At 38.2% G+C, this 13,286-nt stretch overlaps 1 protein-coding gene across 4 annotated transcripts in view; it reads left to right on the forward strand.

Annotated features, from left to right (window-relative positions):
* The window catches only part of TRPS1 (transcriptional repressor GATA binding 1), a 216,728-nt gene that overhangs the window by 57,544 nt on the left and 145,898 nt on the right, over positions 1-13,286 (forward strand). For all 4 annotated transcript variants that reach the window (XM_087747287.1, XM_087747317.1, XM_087747306.1 and 1 more), the window contains one exon: positions 7,002-7,605. In XM_087747287.1, coding sequence (XP_087603413.1) covers positions 7,002-7,605 — 604 coding nt within the window. The remainder of the gene's footprint in view (positions 1-7,001; positions 7,606-13,286) is intronic.

A 13,286-nucleotide genomic window follows, 5' to 3' on the forward strand; every position in this document is an offset into this window, starting at 1 on the left:
ACAACAACGGAAAACTCAGTATCTATCTCATCTAAAACATCTTTGCATGGAAGCCAGCTAGAATGAAGACAAAAGAAGATGCATTTTCAAAGCTAAAGCTTTGTTAAAAGCTCAAGAAACTGTGCCACGTTTAATAGATTCCAAGACATCCAAAATTAACAAAGGCAGACTGGGGCATGATACTTTAATAGAGATTAAAGCTGGGGGCATCCAAATGTTGCCCAACAGAGGGCTGCATTGGCAATGTATCAGGAGTCTATTTAAAAAAAAAAAAAAGAAAAAAAAAAAAAGGAGCAGATTGCTCATCTTTAATTTGGAGCTAGGGCCCACGGAGGATTCAGGTCCCAGCATGCAGTGCCCCATTTTTGATCCAAGTGGGCCTGAGGGATGTTGTGCGGATTAATTAGTTAATGTTTGTAAACTGCTTTGAAGATGAAAAGTGGTATCTTAAGTTCCAAGCATTATTATAGCAGCTTTGAGCCATGCTGTAGAACTCCATAGGCAGCACTTTGTCGGCCGCTGGGGCATGGCATGATCTTTTTTTAGTGGTTAAATAACTGGAAGATTGAAATGGCTCCTTGACTGAAAAAAAACACTTTTATTTGCAGCTGGTAATTTAAGTTTTAACAAGCACGCCTAGTTAAAATCCTTTTTCCCAAGGAAAGGAGAAGCCATGACTTTCAAAATCAAGTGCTAATTCTGAGATGGGGTAGCAGCAGCTTCTCCTTCAGAGGGCTCAGCACCCTGCGGCTCTGGCAGTTGTCACAGGGAACTGAGCTTTGGAAAATCAAGAGATACACTTAAGTGTTCGAATCTCAACTTGTTTGTCTAAAATTAGGCTATTCTGTTTAAGACACTCAAACAATGTATTTTGTTAAGCCTTCAATCTATGACATTATTGAGTACTCTGAGGATGTTGTGTAATTAAAGCGAAGTGCAACATCCCCATAACCGCCAACTTCTTTCCCTATCTCTTGCCCTCCCCCCCTCCCTTTTAATTTGAGTTTTATTTCTTTTCTATGTGCTGCTGCTCTTTTCTCCCACTGTGCATCTTCTTTGAAATCACAGAAGTTAGTTCAGTTTGTGGTAGGTACTCTGTAATGGCAAATACCAGCAGGTTTTATTGCTTTTCTATGCGTAACCTAGTTTTCAGTCTATCAAACTAAAAAAAATGGAAAGAGAGACTTTTGGGGGCATTATGGCTTCTATTTTTTTATTATTATTACCAGGTCTTTTTTCTTTTAATAGAAGTTTTGCATGTATTGGGTATGTATTTTCTTTCCCTTTTTGTATTTTATGAACTAAAGATACAGAATAGTTCAGATTTAAAAAAAGTAGAACATCTTTAAAATAGTAGTGTTAGGGAGTTATGTGACACACAGAAACATGCTGATGTGGAGTCAGCTCACATCCTAGCTGGCCTTCTTTGTGGCTTCATCAGAGTTTGTCTCAGTAAAGCTGTTAGGCCACACATTGTGTATCTCTGATGTATTTAAAATGCTGTACATGCACATATATCTAAAACCTCTCCATTTATATAATAAGGAGCTGAATGGATTTGAACAGTAAACATAATACTAAGCATTAATGTGGTAGCAGAAAGTCTTCTGTCGTTCACATATTTAAGTTTACCCTTGATAATTTGTGAGTATCAGAGCTGGCTTTAGACGCTACTTACATATTTTGGTTCATGTATTTTTTGTCTGCATTTTTGATTATTTTTGCTTTTGAGTCATATGCCTGAACAGCATGCTTAATTTATTTTCTTTTTTATTTTGTTTCCTTTTGGCTCTGCATCTACAATTTCATTATGTCTGCTAGCTAAAAAATTTTCTGTGTCCCAATATTATTCCTTTGCAGCCATGTATTTGCAACAGTATTAGAATTTGCAAAAGTGGTTCTTCCCAAGTTTTCTGTCTACAGAAATGTATACTTACACTTAATGCACATTCAGTATTTCTTGACATGATTTTTTGAGAGCTGTTCAGTTAAATTTGAAGTTAATGAATCACATTGCACTTGAGTTTACTTGTATTTAAACCTCACTAAAATGTGCTTACTCAAATAAATCCCCAGAAGGTTTATTGGCCTCCATTTTCTACTAATTCTGCTACTGCTCATTTTCCATTATACCTCTGAGGAATCAGGTACTCTTCATGTTCATTGCAAAGCTTAGTTTTTCCTCAATGCTGTCTGGTATTCTGATGAGCTAAAAGATGCCAACACTTGTAATTCAGATAAAAATCATACTAAGTATTTGGGGAAATTTTGCGTGTTGGATCACTTAGTCTAGAGATTATTTTCCTGCTTGCTCCGAAGTAATTAATTTTTAAATTTTAATTTTTTTCTTAAAAATGAAAGAGGCTTCTTGCAGAAATGTTTTTTAATTTTGCTAAAAGATGTGGGAAAACAAAGGATTTTCTCATTTTTGCAAAAATTAGAATTCTTCATGTAAATCCTTATTTGTCAAAAAAGACTTTGACAGAAAGCATTTGATCAGTGCTAGTAGTAATTAAAAATGCTATGCTGAAAAATGCTCTAAACTTCTTTTAAAAAAAAGATAGGGTAGTGATTCATTAAACAACTGCAAAATATAAAAAGAAAATGGAAAGACTCAAATGAAATGTAAAGCTTTGGTAATGGCGTAGAATCATTTTTCTAATGAATTATTTTGAAAATGTGGCTGACAGCAGTTATGTAGGGTTCTCTTTTGAAATTAATTTTGAGTTAATTTCAAATTAAATAATTCCTTACCTCTTAAAAATAAATGGGGTAGAGGGGTAAAAGGCAAAGGGGTACTCGGGGCTCGCGCCTCGCCAGCGCCAGGGCTGCACGTCGGGGACAGGGGTGTCGGGGCTGCCCCCTCACACTGTCAGGCAGCAGAAGCTGGAGCAGGGTCTTAGATGTGCAGATTATGGAAATGTGGAGCCTTTGGGACACTCCCCGGAGAAGCCAACTGAGGGCAAAAGTGTAAATTGAGGCCCACCAGCTCCCAGATTTTCGGCAGAGCAGGAGCCTTCACTCATTGAACAATAGCAGCAGCTGTGAGGACCTTTTCCATCCTCCTGACACCTTAATTCACTGCTCTGAACTTGTTTGCTCTTGCCAATGGCTTTTGCTCTCCTTTCATCTCAGCCTTGCTCTCCGCTCTGCCCATTCTCCTCCCCTTCTGACCCTCCGCTGAATTTTCTTGCTTGCTTTGCTCGCTGTCTTTCCTTCTGAGTATTTTCCATTCCCCACAAGCCTGAGTGCAGCACCCATCCCAAAAGTAAACTTTCTTATAAGCCTGTTTCTTCATGAGAAATACTAGTAATTATTATATTCATAATGAAATTGAAAACATGCAAAAAAATGGAAGTAATACAACAGCCGTACCTTCATCCAGAATATTTTTTATGCCCTAGAGCCTAGGAATGTGTTCAGGTAATTTAAAAAAAAAAAAAAATTACTTGTTTTGTAGAGGATGGTGTTTTGTAATCCTTCAGACTAGTTAGAAGTATGTCAACAAGACTTAATTAACAACTGGCTAGTGTCAGGAGTATCACAGCCTATTAGAAAGCTCAAGTAAAGAACATTAAATCCATCCGAAAACCCCCATCTAATCTCTCCAAATTCAAGATTTTCCAAGGGAAAATCCTTCTATTTTATAGCACCCAATTGAAGTACATTTCAGTGATAAATGTAAAAAATAAATAATGATAGGATTTTATTAAGTTGTCAGAATGTAACAATGGAAAGGTTTGGCCTGAATTCCTTGACATTTAATCTTGGGATTGGGCCCTAAATGTTTTAATGTCCACAAATAATCAGTCCTTTGATTTATTTTGTAGAGGAAATAATAACGCTAAGTGACATCAATGGATGGGTTGACATTGCCATCCCAATGCCACATTGAAGATAACGCCAGTTTATGGCTTGAACCTACTGTTAGTTTGCTTGAGTGGTGTATAAGCAAGATCACAAAAGGGAGAATCCTATTTCCTTCATTTACCTCGTTTTCTACCATACAGAGATTTTCCTCAAACATCTCTCCTTTGATAAGCTGTATACCAATGCACTGTATTGCACCTGATGAATTCAGAATTTCAGAAGGTATAATCGTGGTTTCACTGTAAAGAGTAACTTTTAGGTAATGCACGGGAGTGTTTATTGTGTGCTTTGCAAATCAGGATTTTTTAAATTTTGTTGCTTAGCTTTGAGGAGCTTTGTGCACGCATCTAGGTATAACTTGGCCCTTTAGAAACATGAGGTAGCTTTAAATTCTAGTATAAAAAGAAATCAAACATTGCCAACTTGTTTCCTTGATTGCTATCAGGGTGGGGTGAAAACAGTCAGAGATGAAAACATTTTCTTTTTGTGCCTTGTTCTGGGAAAGAGTAAGTTTCCAACTTTCAAAAGTTCTCTAATAGCTGATGATAGTTATTATTTTATTATTTGAGACTGTGACTTAAATTGGACAGTTCCAAACTTTAGCTTACTTTTCGGAGCTTGGGAGTAGAATAATATACAGGACAAACCCTTGTGAAGTATGAAGATTTATAATGTCAATGGCAGAGATTACTTTTTAATGCATACTAGAAGAGTATATGTCCTGAAAAAAAAAGCCTGTTGGGTTACTATCTACCTAAATCAGTCCTCGTCTTTTCCACATCACGGTGCCTATCATAGTCTCACAGAAAAACGAAGGAATGCTTGTATGACTCTCTTTGAATCAATTATAAATCATTTAAATGAACAAACCTTTAATGCAATAAAGGTGATTTTAGGTGGGCCTCAGCCGTATAGTTACAACTGCACGTAATATTTGGCATTTATTTGTGGCCTCAGAAGCGTGGTACCACTCCTGTGGTGTATACTGCTCCTGATCAAAAACATTTAGCCAGAGTGGAAGGAGGGGGGGGAAGACAAGTTAGGCAGAAACAGATCAGCTGTTCGGAGGTGTGATATCTGTAGATGAGAGCCAAGGTAGGAAAGGGGGTTAGCTATTGAAATAGCCAAGTTAAACAAGAGACACTTAAGGCTAAGGAGCCTCCCAAAGGATTGATAAACTTTCACATGGGGAGTGTATGCGGTTGAGCCATTAGCCCCAAATGGTGTCTTGTTTAACTTGGCTTTTAAAATAACTAGCCCCTGTCTAACTTGGACTTCCCTGATGGTATCCCACCTTTACGGGGCTGACCCTCTTTATAACTTGGCTTTTTGTATTTGTAAAATGGTTTTGATCAGATAGCACTCTCTCTTTTTTTTGTTTCAGAAGAGAATTAAGCTTGGTTTAGAAAAGAATTAAGTTGCAAGAGAGAATATATTAGAGTTGCATTGAGAGACAAGCTGATTTTAATAAAACACAATTGTAGAATGAAGAAAAAGGAACACAGCCAGAACAGGATTTTAACCCACAGCTTGCCCTCCCACAAGTAGATTTTGTTGCCATGAGGCTATGTGGAGAATAGCTGGCTCTATTTTTTGCATAACTGAACGAGCCCATCTAGTCCCTTAAAATGAATATAAATACAGAAAATGACAAAAAGAAAACTGATATTGCACAAGGGCTAAAAAGCTTGAATCTGAATGTGTACTCATGTCTGCACGCTGACACAACTGCAAGAAAATCAGACAATGTAAATAACATATGGTTTGTTTTTCCAACAAAAGGAAAGAAGGAAGACAAGGGGGTTTAATAAGTTTGGCAAGTTGTCCCTTCTAAACTATCACACTCTAAAAGGGACATTTTGTGTATCATTCCAGTTCTACAGATGCACTGAGAGCCAAATCCTTCTCTTACTGAAGTCAATGGGAGTTTTGCCATCGACTTCACTGAGACTAAGATTTGGCCTCAAAAGAATTAATTCTAACAGTTGGAGTTGTCAGGGCAGTAACAGATTTCTCATACAAGTTTTGTCCTGTGTGGATAGCGAAAGGCTCGTTTTTTAGCTTGGCTAAAGATGCTGTTGTGACTCTGAATGCCTGGGGTGTGGATGTGTGAGTGTGTCTGTAGGGAGAAGCTTTTGCAGAGTTATGTACATTTTGATGAAGGGCAGGGACGGTATTTTACTCTGCGTTGGTACGACGCTGGGCGCAAGGGGACTGGAGCCTGACGGAGGGCTCTGAGCACTCCTGTGCTATAAACAATTGTTCATAATAGCATTATAGAGCTCGTAAACAGTGTTCTGTTTCTATGATAGATACAGTAAATGGGTAACATGTTGTTCTCATGTAGCAACATATGCTTTACATAATTTAGTAATGCAGTACTTTATATAAGCTTTTAGAATAAAAACAGGAAGGCACGTTATTCCACACTGCTCCCCAGCTCGTACCCAAGCATTTCTGTATTTGACAGGAAAACACAGCATGTAGTGACACAGCCAACTATTTTGCTTTTTCTGTAGAGCAGCATCTTTTAAAGTTGTGTTAAAATGTCTGTAGAGAACAAATAAGTACTGTCTGTTGTGTACAACCTTCTGTCCTTTGGTGTATTCTTATCTGTAAGTTAAGCGGAGGTCCATTCAAAATCATCTTTATGAACCAAAAGTATATGAAATTGGTGGAAAGCAAAGGAATTTTTTTAAACATTTTAACTTTCTAGCATAGATCTGTATTACATGAAGTGGATTTTTTTATACAAACTATCCTCTTCGAACTATTTGATTTTGGTTGGAAAAAAATGTGTTACTTCAGTGTTTCTACCACAATAGAAAGTGAAAAGTGTATTGCAGCAAACTGAGGAGGAAAAACCACAAAATCCCAGTCAAAAGTATATGAAGTTTAGAATAATGCAGTGGAGTGTGAATGAACGATAGGAGGCCATTGCAAGGTGTGGGGGGAAAAAACAGCAGGATTTTTCCTATATTGTATCAGACAGCAAAGTAAACCTGCTTGCTTTATTTAGACGGAATCATACTGTAAGTTCAATTTATTTTCTTCAACTTGGTAGGTAAAACCGCTGTGAGAGGGAAGGCCAAGGGGAGACTCACGTTAATACACTTCTCGTTTTTTTCCAGGAGAGTACACAACTGCTACAAATGCCGTCAGTGCAGCTTCACAGCTGTTGACACTCAGTCACTACTAGAGCACTTCAACACTGTGCACTGCCAGGAGATGGACGTCACTACAGCCAATGGGGAGGACAGTCATGGCGTTTCGTCTATCAAGGAGGAGCCAAAAATTGACCTCAAGGTCTACAGTCTGATTAATCCGGACCCCAAAATGGGGGAGCCCATATCTGACAGCATAGTGAAGAGGGAAAAGATAGAAGATAAGGAAGTGCTCAAGGAGAAAGGTTGGACTGACAGTCCCAGTGATGATCTTCGCAACGTGACCTGGAGAGGAACAGACATTTTGAGGGGGAGCCCATCATACACACAGACGAGTCTAGGCTTATTGACCCCAGTGTCCGTTAGCCAAGAGCAGCCAAAGCCTTTAAGGGATAGTCCAAACGTAGAAGCTGCCCATCTTGCGCGGCCTGTTTACGGCTTGGCGGTGGAGAGCAAGGGCTTCCTGCAGGGCGTGCCAGCCGGAGCGGCGGAGAAAGCCGGGCAGCTCACCCAGCCCTACCCTGGATCCGGAGACAGCAAGACAAAGGACGAATCCCAGTCCTTATTACGGGTAGGAAGCTCTCTTTTTTTTCCTTGCTTTTTATGATTACATGTATGTTATGTTTAATTAGGCATGCAAATGATTTCTTCAGTTCCAGACTAATGTGGTTGGGTTTTTTTTCATGCATGGAAAAAAAAATCAAGGAAAGACTGAAAGACTCAAACTTGTAGCACTAAACTGGCAGGTAAATGTTCCAACGTGTTTGCATAAAACAATGTATATATTGATGTAGTATTAGTAAGCAAGTGCTTCTGCTTTTGCTGTTTAGCTCTGATTGAATTTTGTTTAATCATTCCTGCTCATTGTGCAGGTTGAGGATGCATTTGAAGAGGGAAGGTTTAGAACCCCAGAAGGCTGCACATCTGTTACACTAAAACAACTAATCACCTCTTAAATTTTGTGCTGGTGTGACAGTTCACACTTAAGCAAGATTTCACATTATTAAATATCTAAGAGTATGAAACCTGAGTTAAATATTAATAAAAAGTAACCTCTTTTTTTTGTAAAGCAACATAATTATATATCAATTTTGACACTTGTCTGGTTGCCTTGGAAGCAAAAGAAAAAGAAAAAAAGAAAAAAGGAAGGAGCTTGGGTGATAAGAAAAGGAGAATATTTATCACACCAAATAATTCCTATTCTGTCTTTTTTTTAAACAAAAGGACCTATATATAAGGGACTTCCCCTTCCATCTCGGTATGCTTTTCCCAGTGTAGAGAAATCTGAGGTTAGAAAAGCTCTCAAATTCTGAGGAGCTGAGCAGGGAGGCAAAGAAGTGCCTTTCTCCTGGAGTCACCACTGTATGTTTTCAGGGGCTGCTTCCTATCTGAACTTCTAGAAACTTGATACAGGAGCGGTCAGTCCACAGGCAAACCTCACTAGAATGGAAGAGATGATCAGCTATTTTTCTTTATTGTCCTTTATAAGAACATTTATAACCATAACATCCATTACTGTAAGAGTGAACAACATGTCAAAAGAAGACAAAAGGCAAGATAAATGTTTTATTCCATGGTCTGCTAAGATTATACATAGGTATATCCGTCTCTGTATACATAAGTCTTACAAGCTCTTTTAAAATGAAGTCAGTGGTCTTAAAAATATTGCAGTTATTCTAATTATTAAATAATGTGTCACTTAAAGCGTCCATGCAATTTAGGGGGACCACAGCCTTTTGTACCTTACAGGTCATGAATAGTTATTGTTGTCAGATTTCAAGTGTATGAGAAGTAGTTATGGTATGACAGGTTCCCTATTGCAAACCTGGGTGTGTGCTCACTGTGAATGACAGGATTATATTTCTCTCCTCCATTTGGAAATATGTGTAAAAATATATACATATATCCAACTAGCAGTGGAATTCATGCTGTACATACGATGCTAGTTACATGCCACTTCGATTCTTGTAGTGGTTCTCAGCAGTGCGCAGACATGTTGGCCAGAGGAGCCATTTATATTGTGGGTTATCAGAATACAAATAATTTTCGTTTATTTTTTGACTACTAAAGAACAAAAAAAAGCAACTAAACAAAGGTCTGCAAAGGGACGTGGTAGTATGCAGAATCAGCTCTATAAAGGTCTAAATTTGGTTGGTGGCTGGAGCCTAAGATCTTAGTGAGCAGTAAAATAAGGCGATTATATTATCTGTTTTAGCCATTGGTGAATATAGAAGGGGAAACTGTACACTGGCTGCTTCTTATGCCCTTTTTTAAAATAAGTTCAGACACTTCTTTAAAATCTTTATACAAAAGCACTAATATATATATTTTTTTTTCAAATCAGCATTTTTTCACTTTGGAAACATTTTGATCACTTCTGGATATTCAGGAATATGAAGTACCTGTAATTTCCATGGTTTTCTGGGGGAAAAAAAAAAAAAAAGGTCTTTTTTTGGTGTATTAACACCGTATATAAATTAGTTCCTTGCATTTTATAATGTGTACAACCCAATTTTTCTCTTAGAAGGTTTGTAAAAGGATTTATTAGTGGATTAGGTCTATACTGACTGGTGAAACCGTACCGACACCCTTCAAAGAGGAATTACTTTTGTGTACACCTTTAGCTACCTTGTTCTTTGAACTCTGTTGTGCCAAGGACTTGTTTGTCTGGGTCTTTTCCGTAGTTTTAATACTTAAATTTTCACTTTTCTTCTTTGAAAATTGGGCAAGTTGCCTTTGTCAGTTTGAAATATTTAAAAAAAAGGGAAGGAGGTTAAGTTTCTACGTCTGCTGAACAGAATCTCTAATCATATATATTTCATCACTCTTGATGGATAGAGGAAAATAGTGGGAATTCAAACTTCTTGAAGGTAAGGGGTGATCTGAAGGATAGGAGATGGTGGAAGATGAAGGGATGTGATTCTGTGAGTGATATTAATTCCCTATTCTCCTAGATCTGTGAAAAAGATCATAGAAACCTAACTCCTTTGTTTTGCTCTTGATTTAGTTTTCTGTAGACAGAGTTATGGGATGCAGTACTGAAGCCAGGAAATAAGAAGACAAAGTGGTGGTCAGCTTGACCAGTGGGAGCTCAGTGTCGGGTATTACCTGACAGACATATATGTTATGTGTATGCCTGGAAGCTCTCTTGGCCCAGACAGAATTAGAAATTGTTCAGAAAAGAGCTTCCCTTCCATTCTGGAAAAAGCTCATTTTTGTAATCGTCTGAATTAAAAAAACACTCCGTATTGTTCAGCAATTCTCTCATGATTATCCACTTTTGGAGAAATTTATTTTTCTAATGTGAAATAGCTAGTAGAAATAGCGAATGTTGTGCTAAAAGCTGGGCTTTTCTAACAGCGAAGAGTTAAATCAATACATACTTCTGGTATCATATAATGAATGCTCGTGCAAAATACTGTATCCTGGGACAACTGGTGACTAGGAAACAAAACCTATAGTAAAATCACTGTGGACACCTTCATTTTTTTTCCCCCCAAAGAGTGACACAGAGGAAGCCAAAAATTAGGGATTACTCAGTGAATAAACACTGTGAGAAATGGACTGAAAAAAAATCTAACATATCCCTTTGGTTGTACTGGCTATTCAGTATTTATGAAGTGGTTCTGCTTATTACAAATGATTTGTAATGATTTGACAGTAGCAGTAATACCATGTGCTTTTCATTTTTTAGTTTTCTCATGACTGGGGGAAGGGAAAGGGGAGATCAAGTTTTTCACCTTTTTCATATAGATGGAGGTTAATACTGCAAGTGTTTTTTCTAGGTACTGAGTTTAGGAGTGATTAGCATTTTAATAAAATATCAAAGACGATACAGATCAGCTGGGGAGGGGGTGAAAATCTACAGTTGCCCACAGAAATCCCTAATGCCTACAGGATAATCGTAAACTTTTAGAAATTACTTGGAGTGTTTTTCAGCTTTGTGTGTTGTGTAAGCCGTTTATATGCTGCTTTCTTGCATTCCTTCCATGCATGATGGACATGTTCCCTTCCCAGTCTCTGTGCTACAGTAGATTATTCGTGGGAGCCATTAGGGTAGGATTTCTTTCCTTTTAGCAGCTAAAAGACCTAATCGCTTGTGACTTTTCGGGAGCTGGGGATGGTGCAGTGGTGATAGCCTGAACTCTACATGTGTGCAAACACACATATGCAGTGGACGCACCTTTTTCCCCGAGCGCGCTTCCAAGCTGTGTGTATGTAACAGAATCTTTCTCAGGGGCATGGTACACTTCTGTGAGTAGCTTTAATTTATTTTTCTTATTAACATGTTTCCAGCAGCTGTACTTACAGGGAATCGGTATGTTTTGCAAATGGGAATTACAAAAAATGTACCTCAGCATGGTACAATGTAGACATTATTTCTGCTCTTCCTTAGAGTAGCTGATTTTATAGTTTAAAGATTTGTTGATACTGGAAGGTCTATTGAGATGCAAAAATGTTCCTTTTTTTGGGTAGCACATTGGCAGCCAGCAGACTCCAGGCAGATTGTTTAATGCTTTGACAATGCAGATCTTGGACAGCAGGAACTTTTTGCTAAACTGATTTTAAATGAAGTGTCCCATTTTGGTATGTGTGGACACTGCAGAACAAAGTTTTCCACAAAATTGGGAATTGCAGCCTGAGCTTTCAGACCTATACACAGACCTAGTTAGCCCACCTAAAGGTATTGGTAAACACTGCTGCCTCACATCATCGTTTAGCTGGTGCAGATACAGAGTAGCACAGATCAGTGTGTCCCGCGGTGTCACGTAGACAGGAAAGCAACAGAAAGATGCCTCTGTATTAATCATAGTTCATGTAATGGGGGGATTTGTGTACCATCAGATGGAGATAGGTTGTGAAATTATGGCAAAGGTACTGGGGATTTTTATCAAAGGCAGACTGCAGGCCGTAATGTTAAATATCTAACTGAAGTTACGTTAACCTTTGCTATGAGCTTTTTATATGGGGCAAAGGATAAAATCAGCTCTTCTATTAAATCGAGATTATTTTGCACCATAATGATCAGACTGTTTACACACTACAGGAAATCATGGCATTTCAAGAAAGTTCCCATTTACTTTAAGAAGAGTTATTTTCTTTTTGTCTCTGATATTTACACTTCTGATATTTCATATAGAGTTCTGTCTAGAGCTGGTTATATGGCTTTAAATTTGGGGGAGACAGGAAATCAGAAAAAGTTATTTCCCCTCTCCCTGTTTTGCATTCTCCTACGTGGCTGATTGACAGAGCTCGTTTTAAAATTAGCAATAGGTATATATGTATCAGTAAATTTACACACATTTGATTTAATATCAGTGTAGTAAATATCGGACACAATCCCTAGCGGTGAAACATTATTTCTTCTCTTATAAAGTACTGACTCCTGTTATCCACAGAGTTAGATGCCAGATAGCTGCAAAGCCATGGAAATGCTGAACTAGCCTTTGTGATTTCCAAAAGACTTCTCTAAACATTCAGTTCTTGGCCTGAAGGATAACATACCTTTGAGGTAAAACCTGCCTCTCTGATGTTGGTAAAAGTATTGCTGCTGCCTTTAGCAGGAGCACAAGGAGCAGCACTGGAAGGTTCAAGCACAGAGAGTGGGATCTTGGTTTAAATGTGATTTTTTGGTGGTCACTACAGGGTAATGGATGGAAGTTTTTGTGCACTTTGGCATTGTTTCCCACTTTCAACCATCTTTTGATAGCAACATCTTAATGATATATCTACAGAATTAAATTTAATGCATATAATTGTATCATACATCTTAAATTTAAGGTGGTATAGGTCTTGGATGCTGCATCTCATCCCTTAGCCACTTTGGGAAAGAAAAAGCAGCCCTTTAAAGAAGAAACATCTGAAATAGTTTTTCTGTAGCTGCATCTCATTTTTTTCCCATTTCCTCTGACTCTGTTAGAGATCTTTGAGGAAGTATTTATAGTCAAGGCCATTCATTGCCATACGGGTCCTCTAATTAGCTGAGGGGAACTCAGCAGGCACTGTGTCTTACTGATGCACAGAGCTCGCTCAGGTCAGAGAGCTGCCAAAGTCTTTCAGTTTTTTTAGAAGCACCTGTTTCCACAAGTCTGCCTGGGAAGGCAGTGGGCTACTTTTTTAAATATAACTACATCCTGGAAGACGGCAAGAATCCTCCAACAAGGAAAATGAGAAAATAAAGTTAGGACTTGAAGAGAAATGGTTTTGAAGTGTCGGGTTTCCTGCGCAAAACCAAGGCGGGTAAAATCCCCT

This window comes from Nipponia nippon, unplaced genomic scaffold (genome assembly GCF_047370975.1).
Source record: "Nipponia nippon isolate SJK-2023a ecotype South Korea unplaced genomic scaffold, ASM4737097v1 scaffold_1, whole genome shotgun sequence".
NCBI lineage: Eukaryota > Metazoa > Chordata > Aves > Pelecaniformes > Threskiornithidae > Nipponia > Nipponia nippon.